We start from the raw sequence: 13,507 nt of genomic DNA, 5'->3' as shown, positions 1-13,507 counted from the left end.
AGTTTTCTGATCAGATGGGACTCCCTGGTCTGGAAACAGTGAACGCACTTGAAGGGGTAAAGTTTTAGGACAGTGGCTCTGCAGGGAGATGGGAAGGGAGAACAGAGTCGTTCAGTCCTCCCGTCGGAGTGGGGTCAGGCCTGTGCCCGCACTGCTCCCGCAGCCCGGAACTCTGCCCCGTGGACTCGGGAGGGAGGCTCTTCCTGTCCCTCGGCGCCAGCCCACATGTCGTGCCCTCAGACCTTTCCCACAGCCTGGTGCTCGGGGTCGCTGCCCTTCATCGGCCCAGATCGCTATCTGCATGGTGCTTTCCCCAATCCCAGATGGCCTTGGTGCCTGGCGTTTGTGTTTCCTGCTCTTGTCCTCATCGGATTGAAACGTCGCAAGAGAAAGGAGCGGGAAACACTGACGTCAGAGGAATGAAAGCAAGCACGAGTCCCGAGAATCTGAGCCGCGTGCCGCGTCCTGCGGGCAGACTGTGCCGCGTCCTGCGGGCAGACTGTGCCGCGTCCTGCGGGCAGACTGTGCTTCTTCTCTGGGTCTCCATTTCCATCCCCTTCCATCGTTGCTTCAAGGGGCATCTTGAACAAGGACGTGGGCTTCCTGGCGTGCCCCTGCCTGCCCTTTCCCACCCAGACGGTGTGCGACCACTGTCAGAGGATGCCCCTCCTGCCCCCGGCTTGCCTAGCCCCGCGCTGGAAGCCGCGACCGTCCCTGGCAGAGGACGGCCAGCCCGCCGACCGCGCCCCCCAGGCCGGATTGAACGCGGCAGGGAGGGTAGGGGCGATGCAGGACTGCTACAGGGAGCGGGCGTGACTGGCACTGACCGAGGCAAGTAGCCAGGGTGGACGGAGCCCCCGGGGACCTCTGCCAGTAGGACTTGCGGGCGGGCTCGGGAGATGTCAGAATGGGCACTCAAGGATTACTGAGTGGAAGGTACGGGACCGAAGCTTCCGACACAGAGCAGGGAAGAGCGGCCACGGACCCCCGGAGCGAGTGTTTGTACTCGAAGTTCACTCGCCATTTCTGAGCTGCCTACCATGTGCTCGGGGGCGATGCCAGCTGCTGGGCTCCCAAAAACGCGGGCCCTTGACTTGAGCAAGGCACGGAGTGAACACGAGTGCAGGACACACTTGCTGTGAGCCCCAAAGAGAAGGGCCCCCGGGTAGACCAGAGAAAGGCGAGCAGGCCTGGGGGTGGGGGCTGGTACTGATGAGGGAAGGAAGTGCAGGCGCCCACTTGATGGGCGCGGGGGGCTGTCAGGTAGGACCCTCAGCACGGGCAAGGGGCCAGGGTTCGGAAGAGCCGAGATGGGGGCAGACCAGAGGCTGCAAGTGACCCAAGAAGTTGGTACGTGTGGGGCCACCTGGCCCCAATAACACCTGTGCTTTGATCTGTAGGCACGGAGAGGTACAGTGTTTTAGGGGAATCAAAGGGGAGCCAAGCTGGGTCCAGGTGTGTCCCTGACCCTTGTCATGCCTCACAGTCCCTGAGCCCCTCAAAAGCTGCCGTCAGTGGGATACCCCACTCTGAATGTCATTCCTGCGGAACATCAGGAGGACGGCTGGGGGTGGAGGACCTAACTTTCTAGATACTCATTTCTAGATATACTCAGTGAAGGAAACGGACTGGCAACTGCGTTTTATCAGAGGTGAGCAGTGCGGCCAAATCCGAGGACTGCCGGGGGCGATACCCTTCCAGGTTTGCAAAGATCCCCTTGGCCACTTAGCCTCCATCTGAATCTCATACTTGGCAGCCACGCAAAAGGGCACCTTCTGCAGCCGGGCCTTTCGTTTGTGGCTGCCACATGCTCTTCTCCCGCTCCCCTGGCAGGTCAGCGTCAGGTGGCTGGCGGGTCCCGGGGCCTGCGGCCACTCTCCCCAAGTCATGGGTGACAGGCTCTGTTCTCTTGCCGCGTGCACAGTGGGGTGGACCTTCACAGCTTTGGGGGCTTGCGTTTGCACAGCTGTCTGGGCTCATCCCAGGTTTTGTTGGGTCCTGAATGGAAAATGATTTTGTCCCTGGGGAGTGCACAGCTGGGAGTGACAGGAAGCGAGTGCAGGTGCTGTTACTGTAGCGACGGACTCCCGGGAGACCCCGCCTCCCCTTGCCAACCTTGGGTCCCCCGTGGGGCCTCTTGTTTTCTTCACCAAGGGGAGAAACCAGAGCCTGCTCTTCGCTCTTGGCACGGTGAAGTTCTTTCCTGCGTCTTCCGGTGCACGTGATGGCAAACACGAGCTTGTGTGTATTTGTCCCGGGAACTATGACAGCACTGAAGGAGAGGGCTTGGCTCAAGCTGGAGACGGGAGTAGATCTGGGTGGCCACGCCCCGGGAGTATGTGCGTGGAGGGTGGCGGACGGAACCCCGAGGGACCCGTTTGTCTAACAGCGGGAGGTATCTTGGTTCAGCCACGTGCTTCCCCAACGAGAGGTTATTCCTGATAGCCGGGATTCCCTCAGGCACAAGACACAGGGTCCCTCCTCATGGTGGGGAGGGACGGGGAGGTCAGCTGGGGTGGGGAGGGAACCGTCAGGGGCGTGGGCAGGCCTCCCCGAAGGGGCCAAGGCCGGCGCTCAAGAGCGTGGCAACCAGGGGTCATTTGAGTCCTGGGCAGGCTTTTTGGAGAAGGTTCTCTGAGAAAGAGAAAGTTACTCTAGGATACAAATCAAGGGAAGGGCAGCTGTTTGCAGGAGTGGAATAAACCCCAAGCTGATGGAAATGAGGGGCGAACGGGGAGGTTCCGGGGGGGGGGGTGGTTGGAGAGGACCGTGTGGAGTGATTCTCCGAGAGTCGGGAGAAAAGCCTCCTTATCCGCCCCCCCGCCCAGAGAGGGGGCAGTTAGCTAAGCACTGCACGTTTGGGCAGTTCCTGGGGTTCCTGCCGGGCGGCCCCAAAGCAGGAGGCTCTGCTACCCTCAGCTCATACGGGGGAGGGTGGCTCTTCTGATGTTTGCACATCTTGGGAATAGAAGCACGGGTGGGATTAACATACAGCAAAACCCAAATGATACCTCGTTGTCTTTTAATAAGAATATCTCCTAAAACAGGGTTTGGCGGACTGGCTTCGGGGCCGCCTGCTTTTTTGTAAGTGAAGTCACAGCGGACTGAGCCCGTGCCCGTCGCTTCATAGGCCGTCGGTGCTGTTTCACCCCACACCGGCTGATTCGGGGGCTTGCGACAGAGACTGCGGGGCCCACGGAGCCAAAACCTCTCCCCTGTCTAGCCGTGTCGAACAGGTTTGGTCACCTGGCTCAAATTCCCATTCCCTCTGCGGGATTGCTGCCAGAGTCAGCCTCGTTTCAAATGGGATTTTCTGGGATTACCTGTGGGTGTTAGTGTGTGTGCGAAAATTAAAGAGGAAGCTACAGGGAAGGGAGCCGGAACCTCCTGCTGGAAGCTGTCTACTACTAGGACCCGCTGGCACCCAAAACGTGCCCTTAAAAAAATGCCTAAATACCCCTTGGGTGGTGTGGCCGCTCTGTGACCGTTGAAACCCGTACTGGCCGATCCAAGTGTGAGCAGAGCTGATGTCAGTAAATGAAGGCGCCCCCGTCCCAGCGTTCACCATGCTTCTTGCGATGGAGCCCCGGTCCTTGCCCAGTGCCCCTGGGGACAGAGCCGCTGTCATCGCTCCTGCCAGGGGTGACCCCAGTCAGAAGCGTGATTCTGGAGCGTTCTGTCGCCTAGAAAAGGAGACTGCCTCTGGAGCTTTCTCTTTGTGTGCGCTGGGAAGCCGTGGGCGAAAGCTGAGCGGGGACACATTGGGGCTGACCGTCCACCCTGAGGAGCAGGGGACTCCACCAGCCGCAGTGCGTTCGGGACTTCAGCCCCACCACACCGCAAAAATTTAAATCCAGAATTCAACCAATGGATCACATGTCCCTCTGCCATACATGGGGACGTAGGTGTATTTATAGCTTCTGAAAGACGGATCTACTAAACATTGATTTTTTTTTTTAAGCAATTTCACTTGACCACATCAAAATTCAAGTGAAAACAGACCCTTTTCTGAAATACATAGGGTTGAAATGTCACGTAATCCAGATCCGTGTTTTGTTTGGTTCCATCCCTGATGTCGAGGAGTGAGTGCCTGCAGAACTTTTGCAAAGGCTTGCCTGCACCTCTGTCACCTCGAGGGATCCTGGACAGGCCGCCTGCAGGTGTGGGAGCTTCTCCATCACTCTCTCGGCCTAATCTGCAAACTGGGGTGAGCTCGGCACCTTCCTCATGGGGGTTCTGAGGAGTGGATGAGCCCATGCCCGGCTCACAGTAAGTGCTCAGTCGTAGTAGCTTATTCCAGAACACAACAAAACAAACCAGACAGGACCACGGGATCCTCAAGCTCCCTTCCGGCTAACCGTAGTTCCAGCTAGCTGCCAACCCTCGGACCTGGGACAGAACCAGATTGACCCATCACCCCTGTTGCAAATTGCAGAAATTGACCTGCTGGGACATCCAGCTAATACATTCAGCAAATTGCCAAAAAAGTCACCATTCCTCCGTGTTGTTAAGCTCCCCCAAAATAAACATGGACTGTAGATGAGGATACTCAGTCTCAGTAAGGGACCCAGCAGACTGTAACTGCACGCAGCCAAGGCCACCCGCCATCTTCACGGAATAGTGGACAGAGTTCTCACAAGGAGCTGCGTGTTTGGCTCAGTCAGGAAGGGGCTGGTGGGGTGGGGTTTTTTTAGCACGTGCTCTTGGAGTCTTGGAGTGACAGCAGGTGCCCGGATAGAGCTTAGAGGGACAAAAAGAACACCAGGTGATTTTTTTTTTTCCGCTTCTAGCCTCTTCGGTCTTAGGCTCACGTGTCCGAGGGCCTGGGAAACCGACTCCAGGGTGCCTCTGAGGCCCACTTGTCGCACTGTTGGGGTACAGTCTGAGACAGCTGGGCGGCAGAGCCTTCGTGGATGGTGCCAGGCCCACGTGCACCCAGCAGGGATCACGAAAGTTGGGTGGCAAGCCTTTTGCATCTCACGGTGGGCAGACCTGGGGGCCTGCTGGTTTGTGCTAGCTGGTCTGACTTTGTTTCTTTAAGACCCCAGCCCAGGGTCTTACAGAATACACTGGACTGTTGAGCTTTATGTTGGAAGCCTGCGTGATCTGGCCCCTTTCCTGGGAGGGAAGTGAGTCCCAAGGTGGCCACCTGCTGGCTCGGGGCCAGGTGGGCATTTGGGCCGGGCTCGGTGCCCTTGCCTCCTTCCTTCCCAGGGTGGCGGGCATTCCTTTCCCTCCTGAGTCTCTCCACAGTTGGTGACTCCTGTCCTGAAGACACACTAGAAAGTTCTTTCAGCTTTGGCAAGCGAGCAATCAAATTGATTCCAGAAGATGTTCTGATGGGCTTTTCGGGTTCAGCCTTGGGCCTCTCCATTCTCCTTATCCTCCGCATGGGGTCCTCACCTTGCCCCCAAAACCTGAGAGCCCAGATGTCAGTGTGCACCTCAGCCCCCATCTGAGTGCTTCTGCCCGTGGAGCTCTGTGCCCGGCCTATGCCCACAGCACCTTACCTCAGCCCAGCTCCCGGTCCGGGCCCCTGAGCCCCGGGCGCCCGGTCCGTCTCAGCGAAGCCTCACTATGTCCAGCAGCTCCAAGGGAGCGAGAACAGGGCCAACAGGCAGCATCCACCCTCACCCCGTGGGTCAGCATCCAGGGCCGCCAAGACGACGCGCCACGGACGGGGTGGCCCAGGACAACAGAGGCGGGTTCTCTCCCAGTGCTGGAGGTGTTGGCAGGCAGCTTGCCCCTGTAGCTCTGAGGGACGCTCTGGTCCTCGCTTATGGCTCCCGGTTGCGCCGACAGTCCTTGGCCGTCCTTGCCTTGTGGCTGCCTCACCCCCGTCTCTGCCTCCGTCCTGACATGGATTTCTTCTCTCTGTCTCTGTCTCTGTCCTTATAATGACAGCTAGTCATTGGACGAGGGGCTGCCCTCGTCCACAATGACCCGGTTTTAACTAGTGACATCCGCAAAGACCCTATTGCCGAATACAGTCATTCAGAGTTTCCAGGTGGACAGGACTTAGGGGAGAGAGCGCTGGCAAACCCAGTCCGTCCTGCAAAACTCATTGTTTTCTCTCCATCCTGTGGGTGTCGGCCATGCTGGAGTTCAGGGGGCACTCTCTAGGCCTTAGAACTTTCTGGGTAAAGAGCGCGTTGCCTCCGCATGAAATTCCAACGTGAAACCAGAGCTGCCCTCTGACTGCCTTATGCTCTGCTCCTTCCTCCTCAGGCCTTACTGAAAATGGACTGCCAGGGCCTGGTGGTCAGGCTCATCCAGGACTTCGTGCTCCTGACCACGGCCGTCGAGGTGGCGCAGCGCTGGAGGGAGCTGGCCGAGAAGCTCGCCAAGGTGTCCAAGCAGCAGATGGACGCATACGAGTCTCCGCACCGGGACAGGAATGGGGTCGTGGACAGCGAGGTGAGCCTGGGCTCTGAGATTCCGTCACAGGACTGTCTACTTGAGAGCATGTGGATGGGAATGAGTGAGTTGACGTGAGAAAGTGTGTGCCCGGCACACAGTAGGCTCTCCCTGAGTGGGGCAAGTCTCCCCCTTCCCGGGACTGTTGGCTGCGCATCCCAAACTTCAGTGACCTTCCGTCAGACAGAGCAGCGCATCAACGGAGCCCTTTGTGGCCACTTCTGCTCGGCCTCTGGCCAGGTCTGTGTTGGCTAAATACCTGGTATGTCGTGGAACTTTGGCCAGAGCCGGTTGGGTTCCTGCTAAAAGGCTCTTTGTAGTCTCACTGGTTGGCGGAGGTTGCTTTAAGCTTCCAGAAAGCTGGTTCGGGCCTGGGAGACCTAGGAAGGAGGAAATCCCAGAATAAGGGTGTCCTTTATTAATGCAGCGAATTTCTAAAGAAATGGCCCACCTAGAAAGTGCTGCAGGGGTTGTAGGGATTGTAAGGAGAACAGTCCTTCCTGTTTGCTCAGGCACCCTTTGCTATGTACCTGCTCTTGCACAAAACACCTTCTTGCCTCAGAAATGTGCTGGCTCTGGACAGAGTCCGTTCCACCGGTTTCTCTGGGTTTGTCTCGCTCTCCGCTGAGAAGCACAAATAATGAGCAAAGGGACTGCAGTTAATAGGCTCGAATAATAGGATCAAATCTCTTACTGTCCCTAATCTTCTCTCCCCCCCTTTTATTTTGGGTGACTCCACCATGCAGGCCATGTGGAAACCTGCCTATGACTTTTTATTAACCTGGAGCCACCAGATCGGGGACAGCTACCGAGATGTCATCCAGGAGCTACACATAGGCCTGGACAAGATGAAAAACCCCATCACCAAGCGCTGGAAACACCTCACGGGGACCCTGATCCTGGTGAACTCCCTGGACATTCTGAGAGCTGCCGCCTTCAGTCCCATGGACCACGACGACTTCGTGATTTGAGCGGGTGCCCTGGCAGCCGCCACTGCTCTGGGCCATGCGCCCTCCGTCGGTCCTGGGTGCCCGCGCCGCCACGTGGAGCTAGGGTGGGAGGAAGGGCCGCTGCTCACACACGCCTGGGGTCCTTCAAGGGCCGGACCCACACCCGAGGACCAAGCACACACAATGCTCCACCACCCTCCTCCATCTCAGTGGGGGGGGGCCTGAAGGGGATTTCTACCACAGGTCGTTGCCAATCAAATAGCTTTCTATTTGTTAGGTATAAATTTAAATTTAAAATCACTTTTTTTAAAGTATGGGGGGGGCAGGCATATGAGAAAGGTGGTATCTCATTTTTTTTAATGGACCATAAAGGTTAAAAACACACACAAAAAACCACACCTTAATAGGGGAGGATGCTGTTGAGGTTTTTATGTTCTAGGAGACCTTCTTAAATTATGTTACAGATGTATATATGTATTTAGAGGTCACTGGGGGCATTTGCGATTCCCAGCCACACTTTGCATTTCAACAGCGCGCGGAGAGACGCTTGTTCAAGTGTTGGACCTCTCTTACTCTCTGCTTGTGAAAAGGGTAAATCAAATAGGAATGTGGTTTTTCGGTAGATGAGTCCAGCTCTTGCCCATCCTTTCTGAGAGCGTCCAGGCTCCTGCTGTCCCCTCTCGACTTCATTCTCTTCTGTACCTTTGCCTCGTGTTACCGTGAATAATCAGCGACAGCACATGTGGACCGTCTTCGAGCTTTAGTGGACCAAGTCAACTCCTACGTGAGCAAGCAGTCACCCTAGAGATGAAAAGGCAGCTGGGAGCTGGCGTTCTTCATGGCCCCCACCTGTGTGCAGTCGGTCCTTCCAGAGAACAGTGCCATTTGCCATGTGGTGGTTCCCGCAGCCACTAGCCACCGCTGTCTTGTTTCTCCCCGGGGGCGGGGGAGGGGTGCCCTGTGCTACCGTGTGCGCGCAGAGGTGCCTGTTGCGACTGGCCAAGTCCTGCTTCATTCCATGTGAAATCAACCCCTCTCCCTTCCTGGTAGGCCCCCATGGCCTAGGAAATAGCACAGGGGACACCATCTTTTTTGTGTACAATAGAAAGATTATGTAAGCAGGATGAACATTTTCCAAAAATGAAAATGTTTCCCACCTAAAGTCAGGGACTTGGCAGAGCGTTGCATTGGTGACCTTACAGTTGTAGATCGGTGTGGCAATTGTGTGGGCACGCAGTGCTGGGCTCCGGGATCGCACTGCAGCGGTGGCAGCTTAGGAGGGAGGAAGGGGCAGGGCGGGAGAATTGTCTGGCAAGTCAAGAGAGTTGATCCCCGGGAATGTGCCAGGACACGCAGCGTGCTTGTATGAAATGATGTGGGGATTCCTGGACCGTGTTCTCTAAATCTGCTGTCTTGAAACATGTTATGTTAATTACCTAGTGTAATCAGTGGATGATCCCTATTGGGCTGAAACATTCTTATGTATCTATTGATTCAGATCCTGAAGACCAACTGGCTAGGGGAAAAAAAAAAACAAAAAAACCCACACAGGAAAACACTATGTTTCTTATGCTGCAAGAACCAGGACACACAGTTCCCCAATCATCCCACGAAGTAACCTTAAATTCCGCTTCTCATTTCCACCTTCATTCTTTCCGGAGATCATCTTTCACCTTCTCCCCAAAGAAGAAGCAAAACCAGTTGCACCTTAAACCGTGGATATTTTTCCTCAGGGGCTTTAAATAGTTTCCTATGCAACATGTCTTGTAGCACAAATTAAATTCTACAAAAGTTGCAGTAAATTTTATTTGGATATTTTAACCTATTAAGTGTGTGTGTGTGTGTTTTTCTGTACCCAACCAAACATTAAATAAAACAATAAAACCTAGTGAAAGCATCCGTGAATAATGGCTCCCTCCCCCAAGAGCCACCTCTAGATGACAGTGTGACCGTTGGTTTAGCAGATAACTTTTATATTTTTACTGAATGTTCTGTAGTCCGGTCCAAGAAGCTCGGTTAAAATCTCCAGTTCTCAGGGCGCCTGGGTGACTCAGTCGGTTAGGCATCTACTCTTGATTTTAGCTCAGGCCTTAATCTCACAGTTGTGAGTTCAGGCTCGACGTTGGGCTCCACCCCGGGCATGGAGTCTACTTAAAATTAAAAAAAAAAAAAAAAGGAAAAAAATCTCCAGTTCTTTATCGATGTTCATTCTGATATTCAAAATAATAGTCATTTGCATATAAAATTATGGTGTTTGCAGGTGTTTTTTGAGGACCAAATATTCAGGAAAAGGATTTGGCTGGAAAAAAAAAAAAACAATTTCCCAAGAAGACAACAATTTCGTCCCTAATAAATTCCCGCCTTGGTCCTCACTTGACCATCATACAGTCATGTCACATGGGGCAGGTAGGTGCCACATTGTTGTGATCACCAAGGCGCCGCCCCCTGTGTCACCTGGTACAGCAGCCAAGCACAGGCTTGGTCCTGGGACCCTCCCCACAGTGATCACCAGATCCCAGCACCTTGTAGGTTCCCAAACATTCCTATTGCCACATCAGGACTACAACCTTTGCCTTCTCTCCCTTTGCTCTCCTTACTCCTCTCAACACCCTAGCCCCCACCTCGGCCACCTGGCCCCTCTTCCCTCCCCCGCCAGGCCACCTGGCCACTTTCCCCTCCTGCTTCCCTCTTTACTGCGGTCTGCTCTGGGCTCATGCTCACCCTTGGCTGCGCATCCCACACACCATCAGCGGCAGAGCTCCTGGACCATCCCCCACACTCATCCCTCCCTGCCTTTGAGCTGCTTCACCACGCTGGAACACCTCTCCTTTCTTCTCCATCAGCCCACTGAGCTCCTTGAGGTCATCGAGGCTCTGAACTCGTCGCTGAATCCCCAGAGCCTGGTGCCACGAATGTATTGCGGGAAGGAATTGACCATGACTGATAGAAACGCATGCCTGAATGCAGATAGCTTGGCTATTGGAGGGGTTAGAACGGGCTTTGCACTGGGTTTACAACCAATATAAAACCTATTCAGCCAGTGATGAGGGCATCAGACCCAGCTCAGTTTTCGAAGCGTTCGAAGGGGAGAACACGGTAGATGGAACTCAAGTATACACCAAAAGCAATTACCTTCCCTAAAATAGTTCATTTCTGGGCATGAGGGAAACTGTCAGTTTGGTCCATGATTTATGTTGCAATAAAATTCAGTTTTATGTAAAATAGATTGAAATGGCATCATCTGAAACAGTAACCTGAATTGGCGGGGGGGAAAGACTGCTGCCAAGTGCCCAGGCTTTGCTTCACACCTGTAGTCTATGAAGGGTTTGCCCCAATTAATCTTTGTGAGGACCTTGGTTTAAGAGAAGGAAAGCAGCTGGGGGGAGGGGGGATGGCAAACGCCCAGCTGGTACAGTCGCCAATGCGAGCTCTGTCCACCCCCAGCTGGGCACCCTCCCTCCGCATCAGAAGCAGAGAGAAACCCAACAGCACACAGGCCATTGTCTGAGAAGCAGGTGCCCCCGAGCGGGGCGTGCCTCTGACGGGTGGGCCCCAGGGAGGGGCCTGGGGGACCAGCCAGCCGGGTTGTCCCTCCACCCCTCACAGGCCTCTGCTGGAATGTGTGTGCACAGTAGTTAAACCTTATGATTAGGGGTCCATTTCCCTAAAACCTCAAGTATTTAAAATATTTGCACTTAGCCCAAATTTTTCTTTTTTAAAAAATCTCGGCTTGATTGAGGTGTACTTGACCTAGAAACAAATATCTTCCGCCTTTAAGACCCTGGCTTTTTTTTTTTTTTAAGATTTTATTTATGTATTTGACAGAGAGAGACACAGCGAGAGAGGGAACACAAGCAGGGGGAGTGGGAGAGGGAGGAGCAGGCCTCCCGCCGAGCAGGGAGCCCGACGTGGGACTTGATCCCAGGACCCTGGGATCAGGACCTGAGCTGTTATGTGTTTTTGCCACATTTTTTTTAAGTGAAGAAAGAAACCCTGTTGCTGGCAAGCCCAGCGTCCTGTTACGGAAACCAGGGAGCGGATCGGGGCGGGTACGATGCAGCTTAAACCCCTTCTGTGTCATGGACCCCTTTGGCAGTTGAATAAAGCTGTAGAGTCCTTAAAATTAAGTAAATGCATAAAATAAGGAAACCAGGGGCTCACAAATGAAAGCGATTATATTTACATACAGTTAGCAAAAGATTTTTTAAATTGTTGTGAGGATATATATGCTATTTTATGCACTAGATAACAACCTAGTAGCAGGTCTCATCCACCATAAACTCACAGAATAGTGATGAGCATTGAGAGTATCTGAGATTGAGAAATCATTGACAAAATCACAGGGATTTCTAATACGGGTCCCTTGCCTCCACGCATGCCCGGAGGAGATGCTAATGTTCAGTTAGAGGTTAATGAAAATGGAGATGTAATCTTTTTTCCTTATTTAAAAAACAAGGAGCTCATCCTAAGGAAACTGAAATCAGATTTGCTTTGCCAGTTGCTTTGAAGGGTTTGCATGATGTTTTCTGCTCCAGCTTAGCCAAAGTAGTGTTTTTAAAGCTTTGCTTCTCTGAGCCAATATACTACCTAATGAGGGAGAAGGGGATCGGAGAAATGCATCGGTCGTGTCTGAGACTTTTTAAATATCTGAAGTCATTTTTCTTAATTTCCCAATTCAGTTGGTTTGCTTTTTAGAAGAATATCTGTGTACTCATGTCCTACGTATGCAGCACAACTCTCTGTGTAATCTTCACTCCAGGGGGGTCAGCAAGAGACGGCCAGAACAGAGTGTGAATGCAGCCTAAGCCTCGTGAGATGTGGGCAGCTTGGCGGGAGGGCTGACCAGAGGGCTGGTCATCCGGTGTGTGCCTGGAAGCCAGGCTTGGGCACACAGAGCATCAAGGGAGAGAAGAGCCAGCTCCTGGCGCTCTGGGATCTGTGTTCCAATAAGGAAGGTGCAGACCTTTGAAGTTGAAGGAAGATGGAAGCATTCTCATCAGGGCAGACCAAGAGAGGATTTGAGAAGCCACAGTGCTTCTCCCCTGCCCCCTCCCCACACACCCACTCCCATTATATCGGTCATTAATGAAGGCTTCTGATTCAACCCCTTCCATTTCTCTCAGGGGGTTTCTCCTTTAACCCTGGCCGCCGCCATGTCTCCCCCGGACCCGCAACCCCATGCTGGTCCTCTCAAATCATCCTCCACATGGCCACCTAGACGGTCCTTCTAAAACAGAAATCCATGCCCCTTTCTGCTTAAAGCCCACCTTCAGTAGCCTCAGTGTTTGAAGCAGATGAATGGGGGTTACCCCCACGCCCGCCCATGGGTCATATTTGGCCCAGACGAAGCTTCCACCTGTCCACTCAAAATGAGAAAAATAAGCACAGTGGACTGAGAATTTCCATTCAGCCAAATTTTATGCAAATCAAATCATCACTCCTGGTCCTGAGATTAAGCCCCCCATTCCTTTTTGGTGTTAAAATGTCCTTTATTTTGGTAACTGATAATGATAGTAAATTGTAGGAGTTGTGGTTCTAATGCCTTTCTTGGCAAAGTGAAATGTTGGCTCATGACAAATATCCATGCATTTTTTAAGGCTTGAAGTTTTGGACAAATAAGGGAGAAACAACACGAGACTGTCTATTTCCTCGGCCCTTTGCCCTTGTGGCTGTTTTTCCTCGACCACCCTCCTCACTGTGGTAGCAATGGCTTTATCACATTTTCTAGGTACTCGGCATCTTGAGAACCCTTTCGCTATATTTGGAACCCAGACAACGCTAATTCACAGCTTCTCTCGCAGCTAAATGCAGGCACGTGACTACTGGATCTCTGACTCAGAGACCAGCAACTTGCAGAAGGAAGTGAGGGGTGTGGTGGAACATTCGGGAGAGCAGTGGTCCTGGGTCCTTGACCCGCCATGACATAGGGGGTACCGTCCTCATCAGGCCTGTTCTGGACATCAGCGTAGAGCATGGCTCCTCTCCCAGCCCTCTGGCGAATGACTCAGTTATCTTTTAATAATCCCCTTTCCAGAAGAATCGGCCATGGCCAGTTTCTGTTGCTTGCAAACAAGCACCTGGGCTTCTGATGAATTTTATTCCTTCAGGGTTCTGCTCTGATCACCAGACTTCCCTGGGAG

General features: G+C 53.3%; 1 protein-coding gene across 2 annotated transcripts in view; it reads left to right on the top strand.

Annotated features, from left to right (window-relative positions):
• SH3BP4 (SH3 domain binding protein 4) overlaps positions 1–9,192 on the top strand; it is an 84,436-nt gene extending 75,244 nt beyond the window's left edge. For both annotated transcript variants that reach the window (XM_028105218.2, XM_028105217.2), the window contains 2 exons: positions 6,229–6,417; positions 7,164–9,192. In XM_028105218.2, the coding sequence (XP_027961019.1) occupies positions 6,229–6,417; positions 7,164–7,388 (414 nt within the window). In that variant the 3' untranslated portion in view covers positions 7,389–9,192. The remainder of the gene's footprint in view (positions 1–6,228; positions 6,418–7,163) is intronic.
• Positions 9,193–13,507: the final 4,315 nt, after the last annotated feature.

This window comes from Eumetopias jubatus, unplaced genomic scaffold, assembly GCF_037043125.1.
Source record: "Eumetopias jubatus isolate StellerSeaLion01/CBP00866 unplaced genomic scaffold, mEumJub1_p1.0 scaffold_3, whole genome shotgun sequence".
NCBI lineage: Eukaryota > Metazoa > Chordata > Mammalia > Carnivora > Otariidae > Eumetopias > Eumetopias jubatus.
Note: the sequence above shows the minus strand (reverse complement) of the source record. Positions and strands in the feature narration are given on the sequence as shown.